Source organism: Cetorhinus maximus, chromosome 24, assembly GCF_964194155.1.
Source record: "Cetorhinus maximus chromosome 24, sCetMax3.hap1.1, whole genome shotgun sequence".
In the NCBI taxonomy this organism is placed as follows: domain Eukaryota; kingdom Metazoa; phylum Chordata; class Chondrichthyes; order Lamniformes; family Cetorhinidae; genus Cetorhinus; species Cetorhinus maximus.
In genome coordinates this window covers 23,841,730-23,866,604 of record NC_135902.1, presented here as the reverse complement: position 1 = coordinate 23,866,604, position 24,875 = coordinate 23,841,730, and the positions used below count along the sequence as shown (strand labels likewise).

The 24,875-nt window shown below is 44.1% G+C and overlaps 1 protein-coding gene across 1 annotated transcript in view; it reads right to left on the bottom strand.

The window, feature by feature from the left end:
- The window catches only part of acsf2 (acyl-CoA synthetase family member 2), a 267,757-nt gene extending 243,481 nt beyond the window's left edge, over positions 1-24,276 (bottom strand). The window contains exon 1 of the mRNA XM_078570862.1: positions 24,081-24,276. Within this exon, the coding sequence (XP_078426988.1) occupies positions 24,081-24,214 (134 nt within the window). The 5' untranslated portion in view covers positions 24,215-24,276. The remainder of the gene's footprint in view (positions 1-24,080) is intronic.
- Positions 24,277-24,875: the final 599 nt, after the last annotated feature.

Sequence of the window (24,875 nt, the reverse complement as noted above, 5' to 3'; positions counted from 1 at the left end):
AATTGTCACACAATGGGGCATGAATGACACAATTTACACTTGCTTGTGATAAAGTGGTTCCTTCACATTCATGTTTCGTATATTTCAAGTTTGCAAACACCAAGTCTAGGGCAACCATTGTATTTGAGTTTCTGTATATATTTAGACAATAGTAACTGTAAATTCCAAAGTGATCTTGCATCCTGATATCTCTTCAATGGAAGGTCCTCCACAAGATCATTTACATTTTAATGACTTTTCAGAGACATGAGTTAATCATTGCTTGTGTCAAAACCACAAAAGAAGTCACCCGACCTTCTGGATTCCATTTTCTCAAGGTAAACCATCCATATTTCATGCTGCCTTTTAAAAGTAAAGTGTCCGTCTTCTTAATAAGTTTTACAGGCACTGACTGACTTATAAGGCTAAACCGGGGCTAGTTTCTCAGGGTTTTGAAGAGCAACTGGGTGATACAAATGTTAGAGTGGGCTCTCCCACAGCTGTAAAAGTAATCTTGAAAATCCTTTTAGCTCTTCTGGCCACATATTCATGGAAATAAAGATCAATGAGCATAAAAGCCACATTTCTACAGGGTGATATTTTTCAGAGAAGTGATTCTGAAAGGCACCAAACAGAGAAGGAAAACTGTGGAAACTAAACAAATGTGTCCAAGGCCTGAATAATGCTTCCAGCGTGTGATATTTTTTGGTGAAATGTTTTGCAGAAAATTGGTTCTGTTCAACTAATGTTTTATTGGCATCATAAAGAAAGACTATAAGGCATCTTTCTTATGGGGTGGTACTGTGGAATTTGGGTTGGATTTTATGGCTGCAAATTGGGCAGGCACACCACCCCAACACCCTCCCCACCAACCACCCAAACACTTACATAAAATATGGCATGATGACGTCAGGTCGGCAATCAGACATTAGCCCAACGGTCTCCAACATACGGAAGACATGTGGGTGCTGAAATCGGAAGCCTGCCCGCCTAACAATTAACAAGCTATTGAGCTTGTTAAAAAGCCAAATCAACTGCAATTTTTTGTTGACCACTTTTTCATCAGTTATGCAGGAAATACATTGGGAGTGAGTTATCCCAAGTATGAGGAGACAGCATAAGGGCAGATGAAAAGGGCTGCAAGCAGCAGCACAGTCTGCAGTTGAAAGTAGCAGCTTTTGGCTGATAGTAGATTTTATTGGCAGTCGTAATAATTAAGAAGAGTGTGACAGAGAATTGGGCCTTTAAATTGGTGGTGAGAACCGACCTCCAGTTCATGGTCTAACACCTCTCCCGCTGGACGTCCCACCGTAGATGCCCGATTGGGCAGAGAACCCCCTTTCATAACATAATTGAACTGCATTCTCGCCGGCCGACCATTAATTGGCCAGCCAGTGCTTCATTCGACATGCTGAAAAGGCGAAGACGAGAGCGAGCGGACTACACACCTCTTGTGCCACCTCCTGCCTGAAACTGTAAAATCAGCCCTTGAGAAATATGTTATTAATAAGACTAAAGCGGAATTTAAGATTTGGAGTCAGGAGCTTTTGAATGTATTGGTTTAGATTTTAAGCAGTGTAATTCTAGAATAATGCTACTTAGATAGTGAAAAAGCCGGATGGTCCCGGCCAAACCAGGATATCTGGTCAACCTCAGTATCCTGGCATCCCAGCAGTTTCCTACAAATGTCTGGGTTTTCAGCTCTGCTGAGGCCCCACCCATTTTACCTGCTCCTTGCCTTCCATCTAAGGAATCAGCTGGTTAAAGCAGAAGATTGACAATGGTGTCCACCAACTGGAAGCCACACTTGTAGAGGTAGCGCCATTCAGTGCTGAGGGGAGGTGGCAGGCAAGTTCTGTTGAGCTGTGGCACGCAACTGATAAGGACTGAAACCGGATGGACCACCTGACATCAATCTCAGTGCCAGAAACAACAACGGCACACACAGCCCTGTCAACCCTGCTAAATCCTACTTACTAAAATCTGGGGCCCTTGTGCCAAAATTGGGAAAGCTGTCCCAAAGACTAGTCAAGCAACAGCCTGACATAGTCATACTCACCAAATCATAACTTACAGGCAATCACCATCAACATCCCTGGGTATGTCCTGTCCCACCGGCAGGACAGACCCTGCAGAGGTGGCGGCACAGTGGTATACAGTCGGGAGGGAGTCCCTGGGAGTCCTCAACATTGACTCTCGACCCCATGAAGTCTCATGGCATCAGGTCAAATGTGGGCAAAGAAACCTTCTGCTGATTACCACGTACCGCCCTCCCTCAGCTGATGAATCAGTACTCCTCCATGTTGAATATCACTTGGAAGAAACACTGAGGGCTTAGAATGTACTCTGGGTGAGGGACTTCAATGTCCATCACTAAGAGTGGTCCAGTAGCACCACCACTGACCAAGCTGGCTGAGTCCAAAAGGACATAGTTGCAAGACTGGGTCTGCGGCAGGTGGTGAGAGAACCAACAAGAGGGACAAACATACTTGACCTCATCCTCACCAGCCTGCCTGCCACAGATGCATCTGTCCATGAAAGTATTGGTAGGAGTGACCACCACACAGTCCTTGGGAAAACAAATGCCTGTCTTTGCATTGAGGGTACCTTCTATCATGTTGTGTGTCACTACCACCATGTTAAATGGGATGGATTATGAACAGATCTAGCAACTCAAGACTGGGCGTCCATGAGGCACAGAGTTCAGAGAGAGACAGAGACAGAGAGACCATAAAGTAGTATAGAGTTTAGAGAGAGAAAGAGCCCACAAAGCTGCACAGAGGAGAGAACGAGAGCGAAACCGAGAGAGAGACTTGAAGAAACTGAGTAAAACAAAAACTGACATCACAGGAAACTACTAAGTTGATTGGCCAGTAGGCACTTGATGTAAGGGACAGTGTGCTAATAGCTTGCTGGTACCTTCATAGACCATGACTACTGGATCCTCCCCTTCCCACTGTAATTTCCTCTCCAGCTTTGAGCAGATATCCCAAATTCTGGCACCGGACAGGCAACACAGCTTTCTGGACTCCCACTCTTTGCTGCAGGGTACAGTGTCAATTCCCATCACTGTACTGTCCCCTAGTACCAATACATCACTTTGTGCTCGCCCTGCCCGAACAACTTCCTGTACCATAGTGCCATGGCCAGCTTGCTTATCCACCTCACAGACCTCGCTGAAGTTAAGATAGATCTATACTTTATAGTAAAAAATAAATAAAACTAAATAAAAACTAAAACTTTAAAACTAAATGAAGTAAAACAATTTAGATAAATCCCTAAAACACATACTTGTGTAATTAAGAAACATATAACTATTAGCTGTAAGCGGTACTAGCATTTAATAAGCACAGTACATTGTAGGATACGTAGGAATTATTCCAAGTTAATTAAGAAAGTAATTAAATTAAATTAACTAAATAACATAAGTACCAATGGCAGGACGGGTGTATTGTAGCTGTGGAATGTGGGTGCTGCTGGACGCTAGGGCGATCTAGGACAAACACATCTGCAGAAAGTGTACACAACTAGAGGAATTCTCGATCAGGATTATTGATCTGGAAGCCAAAGTGCAGACACTACACAACATCAGGGAAGGGGAGAAATATCTGGATACTTAGTTCGAAGATGGTCACACCTCTTAAAATAGAGTTGTCTGTTTTGGTCAGCGGTGAGGGACAGGAGGATGTGACCATGAGTGAGGCAGGTAAAGGGACTGAGCAGGCAGTAGTTGAGGAGCCTCAGACTTTGCAATTGTCAAGCAGGTTTGAGGTGCTTGCAACCTGTGTGGACAAAAGCGAGGTCTGCGAGGTGGCTAAGCAGACTAGCCATGGCACCATGGTACAGGAAGTTGTTTGGGCAGGGCGAGCACAAAGTGGGACAGAATAGTGGTGGGAATTGACACTGTACTCTGCAGCAAACAGCGAGAGTCCAGAAAGCTGTGTTGCCTGTCCACTGCCAGAATTTTGGATATCTGCTCAAGGCTGGAGAGGAAATTACAGTGGGAAGAGAAGGATCCAGTAGTCATGGTCTATGTAGGTACCAGCGACATAGGTAAGACTAGGAAAGAGATCTTGCATAGACAGTATGAGCAGCTAGGCACTAAATTAAAAAGCAGAACTTCAAAAGGCCACATGCAAATTGGCATAGGGTAAATAAAATTACAGAGGTGAATGCATGGCTTAAGGACTGGTGTGGGAGAAGTGGGTTCCAGTTTGTGGGGCTCTGCCACCAGTACTGGAGAAAGTGGTGGCTGAACTTTTGGACGGGTGACACCTGAGCTATCCTAGGATCAGTTCTAGCAAGCCACATGACCAGGGAAGTAAGGAGGGTTTTAAACTAAATATTGGGAGAAAGGGATCAAATTTGAGAAGATGTGGCAGATCAAAGAGTAGAGATAAGGCATAAGAGAAAGGTATTAATATGGTAAAGGGTAAACAGACCATGACCGGAAGAGACAGAGAGTATAGATCTAAGAGTAAATCAGCAGATTGGCTAAAGGTTAGAAAAATAATAAAAGGACAAAACTAAAGGCTCTGTATCCGAATGCACGTGGCATTTGAAACAAAACAGATAACTCATAGCGCAAATAGAAATAAATTAGTATGATCTGAAAGCTATAACAGAGACATGGCTGCAGGATGACAGATTGGGACCTGAATATTGAAGAGTCTATGATATTTAGGAAGGACAGAAAGGTAGGAAAAGGTGGTGGGTGGCTCTGTTAATTAAAGACAATATTAGCACAATAGAGAGGGATGACCTAAGTTCAGGAAATCAGGATGTAGAAACGTTTTGGGTAGAGTTGAGAAATGGTAAATGCAAGAAGTCACTTGTGGGAGATGTGTACAGGCCCTAACAGTAACCAAACGGTAGGACAGGGTATAAAGAAAAAAATAATGGGAGCTTTTCAGAAAGGTACAGTGATAATCATGGGGGATTTTAATCTACATATAGACTGGAAAAATCAGACGGGCAAAGGTAGCCTAGATGAGGAATTCATAGAATTTTTTCAGGGCAGTTTCTTAGAACAGCATGTTCTGGAGCCAACCAGAGAGCAGGTTACACTAGACTTTGTATTATGCAATGAGACAGGATTAATTAATGATTTTATGGTGAAGGCGGTAGCGGCAATCATAATATGATTGAATTTTACATTCAGTTTGAGGAGAGAAAAGTGTTTCCAAGACTAGTATTTTCAACTTGGCAGTTATGAGGGCATGAAAGCCGATCTTGCTAAAGTGAAATGGTAAATGAGGTTAAGGGATAGGTCAATAGAGGTGCAATGGCAGGCACTTAAAGGGGTATTTCCGAATACACAGAATAGGTACATTCCAACAAGAAGGAAATATTCCAAGGGGAGGACCCGCTATCCGTGGTTAGCTAAAAAAGTTAAAGAAAAAGTATATAATTGTACAAAAATTGGTAGCAGGTCAGAAGACTGGACAGAATTTAAAGAACAGCAAAGAAAAACTAAAAGATTAATAAGGAGGGAAATATTAGAGTACAAGAGAAAGCTAGCTAGAAATATAAAAAGATAATAAGAGTGTCTACAGATATTTAAATAAAAAAGTTAAAGTCAGCGCTGGTCCGATAGGAAGTGAGTCTGAGGAATGAATAATGGAAAATAAGGTTATGACATCATATCAATCATAAGGTCAGAAGTGGGGATGTTTGCTAATGAATGCACAATGTTCAGCACCATTCGTGACTCCTCAGATACTCATGTCCTTATGCAACAAGGCATGGACAACATTTATATTTAGGCTGACAAGTGCCAAGTAACATTTCCACCACACAAGTGCCAGGCAATGGCCATCTCCAACAAGAGAGAATCTAATCATCTCCCCTTGAGATTCAATGGCATTACATCGCTGAATCCCGTTTTCAATAGCCTGAGAGCTACGATTGACCAGCAACTGAACTGGACCAACCTTATAAATACTGTATGCACATAACCAGGTCAGAGACTAGGAATCCTGTGGTAGTTAACTCACCTCTTGGCTCTTCAAAGCCTGTCCACCATCTTCAAGGCAGGAGTATAATGGAATGCGGGTTTAATGGAATACTGTCCACTTGCCTGGATGAGGGTAGCTCCAACAGCACTCAAGAAGCTTGACACCACCAGGACAAAGTATCCTACTTGATTGTCACCCCATCCACCACCAACACACAGCAGTGTGTACCATCTACAAGATGCACTACAGCAACTCACCAAGGCCCAATCAACAGCACCTTCCAAACCCACGACCTCTACCACCTAGAAGGACAAGGATAGCAGATGCGTGGGAACATCAGAACCTCCAAGCCACACACCATCCTGACTTGGAAATATGTCCCTGGGTCAAAATCCTGGAACACCCATCCTAACAACTCTGTGGGTGTGCCTACACCACATGAAATGCAGCGATTCAAGAAGGTGGCTCACCACCACCACCATCTCAAGGGCCATTAGGGATGGGCAATAATATTGGCCTAGTCAGCGATACCCACATCTTGTGAAAGAATTTTTAAAAAAACTTATTTGAGATTTGAAGATCGTTGCATGGTTTCCTGCTTCTTGCAGCTCTTCTGGTTTTCACATTTGTGGTATGTTCAGTCATTTCCAGTTTCTGTCTGGCCAAAGGATGTTGTTGGAAGAGAGGGCACACTGCCCCCTCTCCTCCTCCTGTTAGTGGACCACAGGATCATTTTCCAGCAGACAGTGCAGTGCACACTCTCCTTCTTCACTGTTTAAACCTGGTAAGCTCAGAGGGCTTTGATGCCTATTTTGTGGGATAAATGGGCTAAGAATTGATCAGAGAATGTCTGAACTTTCAGCTGATGTCACCTATCGTTCCATTCGGCTGACCGCTGGATATCTCGGCAGCTGTTTACAGATCCACGCACGGCACAGGTCCAAGTGCCAGGGGTGTCACTCATAGTAGGTGCAGGCAGCCTTAAAGCTGCCCTTTTATCTTGGGGAGTGAGCCTGGAGTTTAATTCACATCATGTATGGTGATCCATCTGATTTTCCGTGTGTGAATTTGCTGAGTTTTTAACTATATAACAGGAGCCACACTTCGAAAAATAGTTGCCTTACAGGGAGTCTGTGGAATTTTTTAAACTTAGCAGGGAGCCCACACAAGCATAAAAAGTTGAGAACCCCTACACTGTCCCTATCCACAGAATGATGCCTTGATGTTAAAGAACTGTTTGTGATTCCAAAACAAAAACAGAAAATGCTGGAAAAACTCAGCAGGTCTAGCAGCATCTATGGAGAGAGAAACAGAGTTAATGTTTCGAGTCCGTATGACCCTTCTTCAGAGCTGAAGAGAAGTGGAAATGTAATTCAATTTATACTGTTTAAGGGGGTTGGGGCAGGTGGAGCTGGATAGAAGGCCAGCGATAAGTGGGGTCAAAAGAGGAACTGACAAAGATGTCGTGAACTAAAGGACAAAGGGAGTGTTAATGCTAAACAAAAACAGAATTACCTGGAAAAACTCAGCAGGTCTGGCAGCATCGGTGGAGAAGAAATCAGTTGACGACCCTTCGGCAGAACCTGGAAAAACTCAGCAGGTTAATGCTAGTGGTTAATGCTAAAAGAAGTGCTAATAGTGGCATAAAGGTGAGAATACAGAATGTGATTATAGCAGAACAAGAGTAGCTTTGAGCGGAAGAACAACATGGAACATGTAACAGATGACCCTATAAGGGATGGGGATAAAAAATAAAAATGAAAGTCGAAAAAAGGGGATTAAAAAGGGGGTGAAGATGGAGGAGAGAGTTCATTTTTATTTTATATCCACTTATTTTATTTTTACTCATTTATCCGTGGTTTTATCCCTTTTTTATCCCATTTTCTATCCTTTATTCCCCCCGCCACTGCCCCTCCCCCCACCCCATTCCCCACAGGGCGATCAGTTACTTGTTCCATGTTGCAGAATTGTACTCGAACACAATCTGTAACCTCGTGGCCTGGCATATCCCTCATTCTACCATTACCATCAAGCCAGGGCGTCAACCCTGTTTCAACGAAGAGTGCAGGAGGACATGCAGGAGCAGCATTAGGCATACCTAAAAATGAGGTGTCAACCTGGTGAAGTTATAACACAGGACTATTTGCATGCCAAACAGCATAAGCAGCAAGTGATAGACAGAGCTAAGCGATCCCACGACCAATGGATCGGATCTAAGCTCTGCAGTCCTGCCACATCCGGTCATGAACAGTGGTGGACAATTAAATAACACACTGGAGGAGGAGGCGGTTCCACAAATATCACCATCCTCAATGATGGAGGAACACAGCATGTCAGTGGAAAAGTTAAGGCTGAAGCATTTGCTACAATCTTCAGCCAGAAGTGCTGAGTGGATGATCCATCTCGACCTCCTCTGGAGGTCCCCAGCAACGCAGTCCTCAGCCAGTTCGATTCACTCCACATGATATCAAGAAACGGCTGAAGGCAGTAGATAGTGCAAAGACTATGGGCCCTGACAATATTCCGGCATAAGTACTGAAAACTTGGGCTTCAGAACTTGCCACGCCCCTAGCCAAGCTGTTCCAATACTGCTAAAACACTGGCATCTACCCAGCTATGTGGAAAATTGCCCTGGTATGTCCTGTACACAAAAAGCAGGACAAATCCAACCCAACCAATTACCACCCCATCAGTCTACTCTCAATCATCAGTAAACTGACATGCTGGGCTCCCCCATCATTGAGGTTGGGAATATTTATGGAGCCTCCTCCTCCAGTGAAGTAATAGAAGGGGTCATCAACAGTGCTATCAAGTGGCACTTGCTTAGCAATAACTTGCTCACTGATGCCCAGTTTAGGTTCCGCTGGGACCACTCAGCTCCTGACCTCGTTACAGCCTTGATTCAAACTTGGGCAAAAGAGCTGAACTCCCAAGGTGAGGTGAGAGTGACTGCCCTTGACATCAAGGCAGCATTTGACCAAGCATGTCATCAAGGAGCACTGGCAAAACTGGAGTCAATGGGAATCAGGGAGAAAACTCTCCACTGGTTGGAGTCATACCGAACACAAAGGAAGATGGTTGTGGTTGTTGGAGGTTAATCGTGTCAGCTGCAGGACATCACTGCAGGAGTTCCTCAGGGTAGTGTCCTCAGCCCAACCAACTTCAGCTGCTTTCCTGTGCCTGGTTTGTCCTGCCCAAGTGCATCACCTCACACTTATCTGGATTAAATTCCATTTGCCACTGATCAGTCCATCTATATCCTCCTGTAATCTAAGGCTATCCTCCTCACTATTTACCACCCCAACAATTTTCGTGTCATCGGCGAACTTACTGATCAACCCTCCTACACTCAAGTCTAAATCGTTTATATATACCACAAACAGCAAGGGACCCAAAGCCGATCCCTGTGGAACCCCACTGGACACAGGCATCCAGTCACAAAAACACTCCTCGACCATCACCCTCTGCTTCCTGCCACTCAGCCAATTCTGGGTCCAATTTGCCAAATTGCCTTGGATCCCATGGGCTCTTACCTTCGCTATCAGTCTCCCATGCAGGACCTTATCAAAAGCCTTGCTAAAGTCCAAGTAGACTATGTCAAATGCATTGCCCTCATCTACACACCTGGTCTCCTCTTCAAAAAATTCAATCCAATTGGTCAGAAATGACCTCCCCTTAACAAAACCCTGCTGACTGTCCTTGATTAATCCCTGCCACTCCAAGTGTAGATTAATTCTGTCCCTCAGAATTGCTTCCAATAGTTTCCCCACCACTGAGGTTAGACTGACTGGCCTGTAATTCCCTGGTTTATCCCTTCCTCCCCTCGTGAATAACGGTACCACATTGGCTGTCCTCCAGTCCTCTGGCCCTCTCCTGTGGCCGGAGAGCTATTGAAAATTATTGCCAGTGCCCCTGCTATCTCCTCCCTTGTCTCACTCAACAGCCTGGGATACATTTCATCCGGGCCTGGAGATTTATCTACTTTTAAGCCTGCCAGACCACTTAGAACTTCCTCCCTTCCTATGCTAATTTCTTTAAGTATATCACAGTCCTTCTGCCTGATTGCCATACCCACGTCGTCCCTCTCACTTGTGAACACCGACACAAAGAATTCATTTAGAACCCTACCTACGTCTTTTGGCTCCACACACAAATTACCACTATGGTCCTTAATAGGCCCTACTCTTTCCCTAGTTATCCTCTTACTCTTAATGTACTTGTAAAATAACTTTGGATTTTCCTTGATTTTACCTGCCAATGTTTTTTCATGCCCCCTTTTTGCTTTCCTAATTTCCTTCTTAAGCTCCTCCCTACACATTATATTCTCCTCCAGGGCTTCCGCTGTTTTGAGCCCTCGGTATCTGCCATAAGCCTCCCTTTTTCTCTTTATGCAATCTTGTATATCCCTCGACATCCAGGGTTCCCTCGATTTGTTGGTCCCCCCCTTTGTCTTTACTGGAATATGTTGGCCTTGTACCCTCCCTATTTCCTTCTTGAATGAGTCCCACTGCTCTGACACAGGTTTACTTAAAAGTAGCTTCTCCCAGTCCACTCTGGCCAAATCATATCTGGTCTTATTAAAATTGGCCTTCCCCCAATTTAGAACTCTGATTTCTGGCCCATCCTTGTCCTTTTCCAAAACAACCTTGAATCTAACGGAGTTATGATCACTATCTGCAAAATGCTCCCCCACTGATACCTCTATCACTTGCCCGGCTTCATTCCCTAAAATTAAGTCCTGGACCGCCCCCTCTCTTGTAGGACCTTCTACATACTGGCTTAAAAAGCTCTCCTGGATGCATTTTAAGAATTCTGCTCCCTCTAAACCTATCACGCAATGGCTAACCCAATTAATGTTGGGGAAATTGAAATCCCCCACTATTACTACCCTATTGTTTTTATACTTGTCTGAAATTTGCCTACATATCTGCTCTTCTATTTCTCTCTGACTGTCTGGAGGCCTATAGTACACTCCTAGCAATGTGATTGCTCCTTTTTTGTTTTTCAATTCTACCCATATGGCTTCATTTGAGGAGCCTTCTAAGATGTTATCCCTCCTTCTGCTGTAATTGATTCCTTGATCAATATTGCGATACCCCCTTCCCTTTTACCTCCTTCATTGTCTTGCCTGAAGACCCTATATTCTAGAATATTGAGCTGCCAATCCTGCCCCTCTCTCAACCTAGTCTCTGTGACAGCAATGACATGTGTTAATTTGTGCCCTCAACTCATCTGCCTTATTTGTCAGACTCCTTGCATTAAAATAAATATCATCTAACCTTGCCAAACTCCCCTGTGCCTTAACTGGCCTATAATTTCTATGCCTTCCAGACTCACTTGCTCTCTCTTCTAATTTTGGCTGTGCGTCTCCCCCTGCTGAACCTCCTTTCAGGATCCCATCCCCCTGCCAAGTTAGTTTAAACTCTCCCCAATAGCACTAGCAAACCTCCCTGCAAGGATGCTGGTCCCATTCCAGTTCAGGTGCAACGCGTCCACCTTGTACAGATCCCACCGTCCCCAGAAACTGTCCCAATGTCCCAGAAATCTAAAGCCCTCCATCCTGCACCATCTCTCCAGCCACACATTCATCTGGACTAACCTCCTATTTCTACACGCACTAGCACGTGGCACCAGAAGTAATCCAGAGATTACTACCTTTGAGGTCCTGTTTTTTAATGTTTCCTCGCTCCCTAAATTCTGTTTGCAGGACCTCATCCCTCTTTCTACCTCTGTCATTGGTACCGATATGTACCACGATCTCTGTCTGTTTGCCCTCCCCCTTTAGAATGCCCTGCAGCCGTTCAGTGACATCCTTGACCCTGGCACCAGGGAGGCAACATACCATCCTGGAGCCACGTCTACAGCCGCAGTAACACCTTACTATCGATTGTTCCCCTTACTAGCAAGTCTCCTACCACTATTGCTCTTTCCCTCTTTTTCCTCCCCCACTGTGCAGCTGAGCCACTCACAGTGCCATGAGCGTGGCTGCACTCTCCAAAGGAACCGTCACTCTCACCGTTTTCAAACACAGGAAAACGGTTCTTGAGCAAGATGCACCCTGTGGATTTCCTGACTACCTGCCTGACACCTTTCTTCTGACTGATGGTCACCCATTCCCTCTCTGTCTGCACTTCCGTAAGCTGTGATCTGGCCAAGGTAGACTGGGAACAGTTACTTGTGTGGAAATCTACAGAGGAGCAGTGGGGGGTGTTCAAAAAGGAAATGGGGAGGGTACAGGCTCAACATGTTCCCTCTAGGGTGATAGGAAGGAGTAACAAGCCCAGAGAACCATGGATGACCAGAGATATTCAGGATGCGATGAGAAGTAAAAGAGAGGATTTTAGCAGGTACAAGGGAAGCAAATCAGCGGAGGCATTTGTGGAGTACAGACAGTGCAGGGTGGAGCTTAAGAAAGCAATTAGGAGAGCAAAGAGGAGATATGAGAAAGCTCTGGCTGGTAAAAGTAGTGAAAATCCCAAGATATTCTATAAGTATATCAATGGGAAGAGGATAATCAGGGAAAGAGTAGGGCCCATAAGGGACCAAGGGGGCAATCTGTGGGTGAAGCCAGAGGACATCACTAGAGTGTTGAATGAATACTTCACGTCTGTCTTCACCCAACAGAATGAGGATGAAGGTATTGAACTCGGGGAGAGAGACTGCGAGGTTCTTGAGCAAATTGATATAGGGAGTGACAAGATATTGGAGGTGTTGGCAGGCTTAAAAGTGGATAAATCTCCAGGTCCAGATGATTTGTATCTCAGACTGCTGAGGGAGGCAAGAGAGGAGATCGCAGGGGCTCTGACCCAAATTTTTAATTCCTCTCTGGCCACCGGGGGAGGTACCAGAGGACTGGAGAACAGCTAATGTGGTTCCGCTATATAAGAAGGGTTGTAGAGATAAGCCAGAGAACTACAGGCCAGTGAGTTTCACGTCTGTGGTAGGGAAACTATTGGAGAAATTTCTGAAGGAGAGTATCTATCCCCACTTGGAGAGGCAAGGTTTGATCAGGGATAGTCAGCATGGCTTTGTCAGAGGGAGGTCATGCCTAACAAATTTGATTGAATTTTTTGAGGAGGTGACCAGGTGTGTAGATGAGGGTAGTGCAGTTGATATAGTTTATATGGATTTCAGCAAAGCCTTTGACAAGGTCCCATATGGCAAAGGCACACGGGATACAGGGTAATTTGATAAGGTGGATTCAAAATTGGCTTAGACGTAGGAGGCACAGGGTGATGACAGAAGGATGCTTTAGTGACTGGAAGCCAGTGTCCAGTCGCGTACCACAGGGATCTGTGCTCAGTCCACTATTATTTGTCATTTATATAAACGACATAGATGACTCTGGGGGGGTAGGATTAGTAAGTTTGCGGATGACACAAAGATTGGCCGGGTGGTTAACAGTGCGGTTGAGTGTCTTGGGCTACAGGAAGATATAGACAGGGTGGTCAAATGGGCAGATAAGTGGCAGATGGAATTTAACCCTGAAAAGTGTGAGGTGATACACTTTGGAAGGAGTAATTTGACAAGGAAGTATTCAATGAACGGCATGGCACTAGGAAGTTCTGAGGAACAAAGGGACTTTGGCGTATGTCCATAGATCTCTGAAGGCGGAGGGGCATGCTGGTGGGGTGGTGAAAAAGGCATATGGGACACTTGCCTTTATCAATCGAGGCATAGATTACAAAAGTAGGGAGGTCATGTTGGAGTTGTATAGAACCTTGGTCAGACGACAGCTGGAGTACTGTGTGCAGTTCTGGTCACCAAAGGAAGGATGTGATTGCACTGGAGGGGGTGCAGAGGAGATTCACCAGGATGTTGCCTGGGATGAAACATTTAAGTTAAGAAGAGAGGTTGGATAGACTTCCTGTTTTCGTTGGAGCAGAGAAGGCTGAGGGGCGACCTGATCGAGGTGTACAAGATTATGAAGGGCATGGACAGGGTGGATAGGGAGCAGCTGTTCCCCTTGGTTGTAGGGTCAGTCACAAGGGGGCATAAGTTCAAGGTGAGGGGCAGGAGTTTTAGGGGGGATGTGAGGAAAAACTTTTTTACCCATAGGGTGGTGACGGTCTGGAATGCACTGTCTGGGAGGGTGGTGGAGGCGGGTTGCCTCACATCCTTTAAAAAGTACCTGTATGAACACTTGGCACGTCATAACATTCAAGGCTATGGGCCAAGTGCTGGTAAATGAGATTAGGTAGGTAGGTCAGGTGTTTCTCACGTGTCGGTGCAGACTCGATGGGCCGAAGGGCCTCTTCTGCACTGTGATTCTGTGTGATTCTGTGGGGTGACCACGTCTAAAAACATGCTATCCACGAAACTCTCAGCCTCGCGGATGCACCTCAGTGCCTCCAGTTACCGCTCAAGCTCCGCAACTCAGAGCTCAAGTAGCTGCAGCTGGTGGCACTTCCTGCACACATGGTCGGTCATAGCGTAAGGCACGCCTAGGGCTTCCCACATGTTGCAGGCGGTACATAACATGGGAGTGAGCTGCCCTGCCATGTCTCTAGTTGAAAAAAAACCTTTACTTTAAGTTAAATACAGTAAAAAAAGTTAAATTATTTATGTACTCTAAACAAAAACTAGAACTCTTACCTTTCCTTAGCTTAATCTATTTTAAACTGGAGAAAAAAAAATGGAGAAAAACACTTACCCACTACTCACCAATCAGTTCTCACCTTTGTGCTGACGTCACTTTTTATCAAAACTATACCATCTAACTCAAGTCACTTGTGGACTCAGTCAAACTTCTTGAAAACATAATTTAGGTAACTCTTTAAACCGAAACAGACACAATAGGCCTAATGGCTTCCTTATGTGCTGTATGTTTTCTAGGTTTCTAAAGCTTTGCATGAGAAATTGGAGATTATCTATGTGACTAATATGATCTCTGTTCTTACCAGCACCAAGGGAAAAGCTTGGAGGTTGTGCCTGCACGAGGCTATGACCCTTTATTTTTGAAAATATGATATTTCAACTGATTGTCTCATTTCAAATTGCAAAATTTCCAGAGAAAATTGCTTAAAAAAAAGGCAAGGCCACATTGTAAGGTGAAGGTGAGAAACAAACAAATCATCCTCTGGTGATTGTGAAGAGAGAGACATTATAGTGAAAGGCCAGGAAGTGGGACTAGCAGAATTGCTCTTGCAGTGAGTTGGTACTGACTTGACAACATTAATGGCCTCCTTCTATGCTTGTAACTATGATTCTATGCAATGAATAATACAGGCAAACAACAAGCTCTACCAGAACCAACACCTACTAGAGGCATCACATGCAGTTTGTATGCAGCATTGCAATTAATATAATCAAAGAAGCACATTGGGATGTTTGATTAAGTTAAAGGTGTGATATAAATATGTTGTTGTTATGGAAAACAACTGTATCGTCTCCTCTGTCCATGAAGAGCAATTAAAGAAATGGTTTGGTGGAAATGACAACACTGATTATGATCTGATGTGCCAATTGGGGATGGCATTGTTAGCCCTGAGCAAAGAGAGTAATGACAATCATCGTCCTTGTGGTACTAGCATTATCTTTACGAACACACAATGGAAGCCAGCCTTGGAAAGTATAGAAGGCAGAGTCTACTGAACTGATTAGAGGTCTGGAATAGGCCCAATATACAACCAGTACATTCAGCCCCTCTGACAAAGAATGACAGAACTTGGGTAGGACCGGGCATAGAATGCTGTGCCATAAACAGAACAACTTGGATCTGGGGGCATGTGATACAGCAACATTCCACTCCCTGCTGGCCTCTCAATTTCCACCCTCTGTAAACTTGAGATCATTCGAAACTCTTTTATCCATTTCCTAACGGGCCAAGCCTTGTTGACCCATCATCCCGGTGCTCACTGACCTGTGCTGACTCTCAGTTAAAGCAATGCCTTGATTTTAAATCCCCGTCCACATTTCCAAATCTCTCCACAGCCTCACCCCTCCCCATCTCTAATCTCGGCCTCACCTTTCCCCATCTCTAATCTCCTTCAGCCCTACAACCCTCCAAGATATCTGTGCTCCTCCAAATCTGGCCTTTTGAGCTCTCCTAATTTGAATTGCTCCACCGTTGACGGCCCTGCCTTAGGCTGCCAAGCCCCAATTCCCTCTCTTCTTCTCTTCCCTCTTTCAAAGTCACTCCCTAAAATCTACCACTTTGACCGAACTTTTTATTATCTGCCCTAATACCTCTAAGGCAGCTCAGTGTCAAATTTTGTTTAAAAACACTCCCGTGAAGCACCTAGGGGCATTTTACTACGTTAAAGATGTTATATTAGAACGTTATTGTTAAGTAGGTATCATCCAATTATAAGATAAGTCTATGACTCTGGAAGAAGGAACAGATAAATATAGCCTATAAAGGCATGGGAAAATACTGAGTGACCAGCATAACTACCTTTATGACTATTGGATCCAACAAGGTACCACATGTCAAAACATCAACACAACGTGGCCCAACTGAAAAAATGCAAATTGGTGACAAAATACTGGTGTTGATGCACCAACACAATGTAACCCACTTCCAAGTGAAGCTGCCCTTGGAGAATGAGGTGATCCAAACCATCTCTCAGAATCAGTCATTAGGTAAATAATGGGCTATAACTTCCAGTGGAGTAGCAATTGAGTCAGACTGCCACTCCGCTCAAAATTACTTACCTGGAACCCAGGCGATCCTATCTCACCCAACCTTCCCACTCAGGCAGGGCAAGGTCTGTGTAGAGCAGCAGGTTTCTGAGGCCTATAGACATAGGCAGCTCAGTCACAGGTAAGTAAGCCACACCCCCTTTTTAAGGCACTAGTTGCCGTAACCAGGTAGGTTTAAAAGGTCCAGCCAAGTTTAAAGGTCTTTGACAAACCAGGGAGAAGGTAAGTGCATAAGGTAAATGGGTAGGATTTTGGAGCGGGTGGGTGGGGGGGGCGGGGTGGATTCAGCTCGGGCCTAGGATGTTCAGGTCAGGCTTTGGGGTTGCGGACGGAGGGGGCGTGTAGTCCCATAGGAGTTGAGGAGATTGCCGGGTGGTGGTAGTGAAGGCGTGGGGAGAGTCCCATGTGGGTTGGGGGGCTGTGGGGGGGGAAGTCAGTTCAATACTTACCCAGAAGCTAGAAGTGGCTTTAATTTTTTAAATCTCTCTGTGTAACTATTTCTGTATGACAGTTGGAACCATCCGAACTGGTTTAAATTGCACTTACGGATGGTTCCCAGTGCAGGGCAATTGCCCAAAGGAAGTTTGAACTTCCCTGGGAACTTCCAGTAAAGCAGGGGGTGGTGGGGGAGTTCCCCAGCGCATCTTTGGAATATCCCCCAGATAAACTGCCCTGGATCTCCGAAGTTACGCCCCAATGTCTATCCTGTCTATCCTCCGTGCTGAAATCTATAGAACAAGTGTCATGAAGAAATGTATATAATATTTTGGAAAATATTTTTCTTTTAAAATAGAGGTTTAGTCTGTGGCTGTGTCTTAGTTGGATTAAAGCCAGCTAGTCTGGGTGCTTTGATGGGTACTAGTTTTGATATGGAAGAGAGATAGCGTGCATTTGCATTTTTTGAATAGAGCATTCAAGAACTGGAGTGAAAACTTGATGCCTATCTAGCACATACCAAGCCAAATGTTTATATTACTAATAAAATTGGTACTAAGAAAATTGTTAAAAGATGAAGTTCAAAGAGACTGGTGAGACAATGAGAATTTGAATTCAATCAGTGGCGGTAGGTATAACTTCAGTAGTTTTCGGGTGTGCAGAGGAGAGGTTTTCGGGTGTGCAGAGGAGAGGTAATGTGAGATCAAAAGGCAACTGCAAACCTCCAACTGGCTCCACAGCAACCTAAATGAAAGAGCCTCATTTTGATTTCGTAAGGTGAAAATGCTTTGCCTGGTGTCTGGTTAAGTCTATGGGTTGCTGTTACCTTAATGGAGATCATTTTGGGAATTTGTTAAAAGTTATAATAGTAGTAATTTGTAGCCATGTGTACATATATTTTACCCTGTGTAAATTAATAAAATGTTTCCTTTAGCTTAATGTAAAACCTCGAGAACTGGTGGTCTGATTCCTGAATTTAGAGTCGCATCTCAAACATAACACTCAAAATTATAGGTTATGACAGTTGTTTAAAGTTTCCCTCTGGGATTTTTGAATAATTCCACTTTACCAACTGCATCAGTCATAACAACAAGAGCATGTTGTGCACATGCTACAAAATAATAAACAGGTAGAACAAGGAATTAGGAAACTGTGAACAGAGGGAATTAGTGTAAGGAATTAATCCCTAGGCTTGACTGGTCTGAATAGGAGGAGTAGTTACTCAATTGGCAATATTAATTATAGCATTGATCATGGCAACTATATAAGAATACCCAAAAAGTAAAAGCCTTGAGAAATGAGAATCTGATAACCAACAAAAGAATAATGAGAGGTAGAAGGGCAGTCGAAAGGAAAGAATAGACTAAATTTCTGATTAATTATGTACGTTTAAAGTAAAAAAGTAAGTAGAGTTGAACCACAGAAGGGAGGAAGGAGGTTCGAGATAATTCATCTCATTGCAGTACAAAGACAGGAAATCCTCATGACAAAAGGCAGTTTCAGGAATGAAGTACCATATGAGGTAATATGGCAAAAGAGATCCAATAGAGAGGAACAACAGACTTGGGCGAAACTCAATGTGCAAGTTAGCTGTAAGGTTTTGTTGCACAATTCCCAAAAGAGATGCCTGGAATAACACATGAAATTACAGAATGGAATGAAATAACACAGAAGCTAGAGGTGTCGGATTAATCCCACTGTCGGCTCTGTCCCCACTGCCCTGTATATATATCTACCCTTCAAGTATTTATACAACTCCTGCATACAACAGTGACAGCACTTAAAAAAATACTTCATTGACTATAAAGCACTTTGAGACATATGGTGGTTGTGAAAAGCACTATATAAAGGCAAGTCTTTTTTTGAAAGTTGCAACTGAATCTGCATCCATGCTTTTTTCAGGCAGCACATTCCAGGGGGAGGCAAGATGGGGGGCGGGGGGCATGAGAGGAGGGGAGGGGGTGCAAGATGGGGAGGGCAGGGGCGAGAGGAGAGGGGGTCGATGGGAGGGATACCTGAAGACATGATTATGCTGGATTATACTCTGCTTCTGTGGGGAGGGTACAAGAGGAGGGGAGAGAGAGGGGGTGAGAAAGAGGGGGTGAGAGAGAGGGAGTCAGAATAAACACAGTTATAGAGAAGCAGAGAAGCACAAGCAGAGTGAATTAGAGAAAAAAAGAGACAGACTGACAGACATGCAGTCTGAATTAGAGAGACACAGAAGGGACACACGCAGAATATATTCATCAGCTGTCCCTGAAAGCTCAGCTGGGGTCTCCTCAGAATTGCGAGTTTCTGTAATGGGGCTTCATTTGATTGAGCAAGCCAATTCTTGCCCCACAGATCTTTGGGCACATGCAGGAGTTGGTTCCTTTTCTTTCCTTCTCTGCCATCGCTCTGCCTCATCATTAAGATGCTGGGACTCGAAGCGTGATGCAGCTTGCTGGACAAGTCGTCCCTAAATGATTGGTGGCAGGTTGTGCCCATCATTCAGGTCAATGCTGCCATGCTTCAAGGAGAACTTGCGAGTTTCTTTGAGCTGTAATTTCTCCTCCCATGGAATGTCGGCTATTTGAGAGTTCAGAGAACAGGACCCAGCGGTGGAGATGATTTTCAGCCATGTGGACTGTTATGGCCCATATTTTAAGTGTTATGTTTGAGATGCAATTCTAAATCCAGGAATCAGACCACCAGTTCTTGTGAGGTTTTATATTAAACTAAAGGAAACATTTTATTAATTTACACAAGTTAAATATATACACATGGCTTCAAATTACCACTATCATAACTTTGAACAAATTCCCAAATTAATCTCCATTAAGGCAACAGCAACCCATAGACTTAACCAAACACCAGACAAAGCACTTTCACTTCAAAATTCAAAATGAGGTTCCTCTCACTGGTTCCTGTACAGACAGTGGTAGGCTTACAGCTGCTTTGATGTTACATGCCTCTGCCCTGCCTGCACAGAAACTGCTATCAGTTATATCCAGCACATCTCATTGAATGTAAATTCTCATTGTATCATGAAGTACAAGAAACAACATACTCATTGAGCTTGTAACAGTGTTCCCTCTGGCAACATATAGCCTCCATTCTTAGTGCCATCTCAAGAATTCTAGCAGACTTGACTCTACAAACTGTTTTACAGACAGTTTCTTCTGTACCTTTCTTTTTACTTTGAAAATAAACCTACCAAAGTCACATAGTATGGCAGTTCCTTCAGTTCTGCTATAAACTAAGATATTTGCCTCCTCTGGTTAAATTTAAGCTATTCTGCAATAACCTGTAGCTTTGGGTCTAGATATTCTTTAACCACTTGGGCCCAACTTTAGGCTAAACGGGAATAATTAGCTGTAAATAGAGTAACTAGCTGCTTTTGTGTTCAGACTCGCCATCAACAAAAACAATACCCCAACAATCTCGAATCTCGAATGAAGTCCAGCTGAGTAGGTAACACTTGAAGGTAACGTTGTCCGAGGAGTATCTGAACACCGCCGCACCTTATCAGCGCCCAGAGAGTAAGCTGAGAATCGCGTTTGTTTTCCCTCCTCAGTCTTCCTCAGGTGAAGCCTGAGGCCTGTCCTTCCGTCTCCCGCCCCGCGGCTTGGACACCGAGGGGGGAATCAAGCCGGAGAGGAGCTGGTGACTGCTGCTGGGATGTTAGTGAGCATATGGACTTTATTTAAAGCAGAGAGTGGGTGAGTCTGTGGACTTCATTTAAAACAAAGAGCAGAGAGACTTCAATTAAAAAGAGCACGGACAGCAGCTGATTGGTGAGTATTGGTGAGTATTTCTAGTCTTTACATTGAAATTAAGGTCTATAGTCTATATAGTAAGATCGATACCGGTGCAAATAATTAATTTCAATAAAGTGTAAAGAGCAGGGATACTAGAGTAATTAATTAATAAATTAAATTAAATAAGATAGCGATGGCAAGATGGGTGATGTGTTGCTGCAGCATGTGGGAGCTGCTGGACAGTGAGGTGATGGCAGAGGAGTTGAATAAATACTTTGCACCAGTTTTCACGGTAGAAGACACTAATAGCATACCGAAAATACTAAATAATCATGGGTTAAAAGGGGAGGGGGAGGAAATAAATACAATAACCATCACTAGAGAAAATGTACTATGGAAACTAATGGGGATAAAGGCCAATAAGTCACCTGGACCTGATGGGTTGCGTCCTAGGATATTAAAGGAAATAGCTGCAAAGAGTGGATGCACTGGTAGTAATCTTCCAAGAGTCCTTAGATTCTGGAAAAGTCCCAGAGGATTGGAAAACTGCCAATGTAATACTCTTATTCAAAAAGGGAAGGAGACAAAAAACAGGTAACTATAGGCCAGTTAGCTTAACATCCGTCATTGGGAAAATGTTGGTGTCTATTATAAAGGATGTAATAGCAGAGCATTTCGAAATGCATAATACAATCAGCAGAGACAGCATGGCTTTATGAAGGGGAAATCATGCCTGATAAATTTACTAGAATTCTTTGAGGAGGTAACAAGCAAGATAAATAAAGGGAACCAGTAGATGTAATACATGTGGATTTCCAAAAGGCGTTCGATAAAGTACCACACATAAGGCTACTTAATGAGATAAGAGCCCATGATGTTGGGGGTAGTATATTAGCATGGATAGAGGACTGGCTAACTAATAGAAGTTGGGATACGGGAGGGCATTTTCAAGATGGCAACCTGTAACTAGTGGAGTGCCACAAGGATCAGTGCTGAGGCCTCAATTATTTACAATATATATTAATGATTTGGATGAGAGAAGTGAATGTACTATTGCCAAGTTTATGGATGACACAAAAATAAGTGGGAAGGCAAGTGGTGAGGATGACACAAGGAGTCTACAGAGGGATATAGACAGGTTAGGTGAATAGGCAAAAATGTGGCAGATGGAATACAATGTGGGAAAATGTGAGGTTATGCACTCTGGCAGGAAGAATAGAGGAGCTGAATATTATTTAAATGAAGAAAGACTGCAGAAAGTTGCAGCACAGAGGGATTTGGGGGTCCTCATGCATGAATCCCAAAAAGCTAGCATACAAGTTCAACAGGTAATAGGAAGGGAAAATGGAATGTTGACCTTTACTTCAAAGGGAATGGAGTATAAAAATAGGGAAGTCTTGCTAAAACTATACAAGGCACTAGTTAGGCCACACCTAGAATACTGTGAACAGTTCTGGTCCCCTTATCTAAGGAAAGATATACTGGCATTGGAGTCAGTCCAGAGAAGGTTCACTAGGTTGATCCTGGGGATGGAAGGATTTTCTTATGAGGAGAGGTTGAGTTGGTTGGACCTGTACTTATTGGAGTTTAGATGAATGAGAGGTGACTTTATTGAAACATATAAGATTCTTAGGGGGCTTGACAGGGTAGATAGCGAGAGGTTATTTCCCCTTGTGGGAGAGTCTAGGACCAGAGGGCATAATCTCAGAGTAAGGGGGCGCCCAGTTAAAGAAGAGATGAGGAGGAATTTCTTCTCTGAGGGTAGTCAATCTGTGGAATTCTTTACCACAGAGAGCTGTGGAGGCTGAGTCGCTAAGTATATTCAAAGCTGAGATAGTTTTTAATCAGTGAGGGAATCAAGGGTTATGGGGGTTGGGCAGGAAAGTGGAGTTGAGGATTATCAGATCAGCCAAGATCTCATTGAATGGCGGAGCAGACTCGATGGGCCGAATGGTCTACTTCTGCTCCTACGTCTTATGGTTGTCTTATCGCCAGCCTCTTTGAACTCCACCTTTTCTAACAATAATACCCCTTTCATAGTTCCAATGTCATTAGTAATATAAACATTGCTCGGTCTCTGCTTGCTCGGTGCCAAAGTTCACCCCACTTCTTGAATGCTCTATTTAAAAAAATGCAAATGCACTTTACCTCTCTTACATCCCAAAACTAGTACACATCAAAGCACCCAGACTAGCTAGTTTTAATGCAATTAAGACACACCCACAGACTAAACCTGTATTTTAAAAGAAAAATATTTTCCAATAACATATATATTAGTGGCTTTATGACAGGATACAGTGGCCAGTCTATCAAAGTTGATTTTGCAGGACTTTTGCCCGAATGTTTGTGAACCTGACTCCAAGAAAGACACCAGGATTTGTTGGTCCTCCCATTAAATCCAAAGGAAGCAACAAAGACATTGCTGATGGAATTTCTTAGAACCATAGAACACTACAGCACAGAAAACAGGCCATTCGGCCCTTCTAGTCTGTGCCAAAATATTATTCCGCTAGTCCCATTGACCTGCACCTAGTCCATAACCCTCCAAACCTCTCCCATCCATGTATCTATCTAATTTATTCTTAAAACTTAAGAGTGAGCCCGCAATTACGTCAGATGGTAGCTCGTTCCACCCTCTCACCACTCTCTGAGTGAAGAAGTTCCCCCTAATGTTCCCCCTAAACCTTTCCCCTTTCACCCTAAAGCCATGTCCTCTCGTATTTATTTCTCCTAATCTAAGTGGAAAGAGCCTACTCACATTTACTCTGTCTATACCCCTCTCTGAGGGTAATCAATCATAATGTCACTGATACACAGCCCAGGTCTGACTGCAGTACAGGAGTGTGGTAACAACAATTCCTCTGTACAATATGACCAACGTGGGTATATATGATCTGTAGTTTGCGGGTGACTGCAGTATTCTACCCACTCTGCACCTTTTGCAAGCCACTCTTGATCTCTTCAATTCTGTACAGAATAAATCTTTCCTTGAATGTTGCCAAAACAAAACTCAATCAACTGACACTTGGTCAACCAAATATCCCACATGTGTTGAAGGAGAGTCCCTGAAATATGTTGAGCATTTCCTGTACTTCAGCCACTATCCTCAAAACACAACCACTGACCCGGAGATCAGCCAAATTGGCCTTCCATAAACTGCGGCTACCAGGTGTCTGACAACAAAGATGCCTGTACAGCAGAATGAATTTGTCACCCACGCAGTGCATTAGTGAGCGGGTCAGAAAGTGGTTAGAGCTGGACATCGGACAAGCGCCCTGCATTTCAAACTGAAAGTGACATGCCCGCGGCCAGCTGCTCTCTCTACCTTTTCATGTTTACTGTCCTCCTGGCCCAACTGTTGCTTTTCCAGAAATCCTCCCGGAGAAGCCGCCAACTGTGGCTCCAAGAGCGAGGGTCGCTTCTCCGCGTAAAGTTCCTAAACATAAACGCGACAGCCATCGTTCCACAGCCGGAGTGAAACGAGCCCGGGAAACTCCCAGCTCACAGCAGCACAAAGTTATAGGGTTCAAAACAAGTTGGTGATGATGAAAGATTGACAGTTGTGCGGACCATTCAGGGTTTGGCAGCTGCCAGCAAGGTCAGTTACATGCGGAAAGACACCAACAGGCATGGAACATGCCCCTGAATGAAAGCCTTGCTGCAAATCAGGAGGTGTGATTGTGACGCCACTTTGAAGACCACTCAAACAGCTTTGACCTTTGCTCTTTGGCCACAGGCAGGGTCCAGCCTCCTTAAACTCGGTAGGGAAGAGCAAAGCAGCTAGAGTGCCAGCTGCTGACAGCCGCTGGAATCCCAGAATGTCGGCCGAGGAAGGACTGTGCAGCACACCACAGTCTAATAGCAGAAAAACTCCCTCCATAGCCTCTTGCTCCAACTATACCGCAGCACTGAGACTTATTTCCAGAATCAGTCACCACAGTGCCAAAGAAGACCGAATGACCCTTCAACAGAACTAAGTAAAAATAGGTGAAATATTTCACCTCTCTTCTATTTTTACTTAGTTCTGTTGAAGGGTCATTCGGACTCGAAACGTTAACTGTGCTCCTCTCCGCAGATGCTGCCAGACCTGCTGAGTTTTTCCAGGTATTTTTGTTTTTGT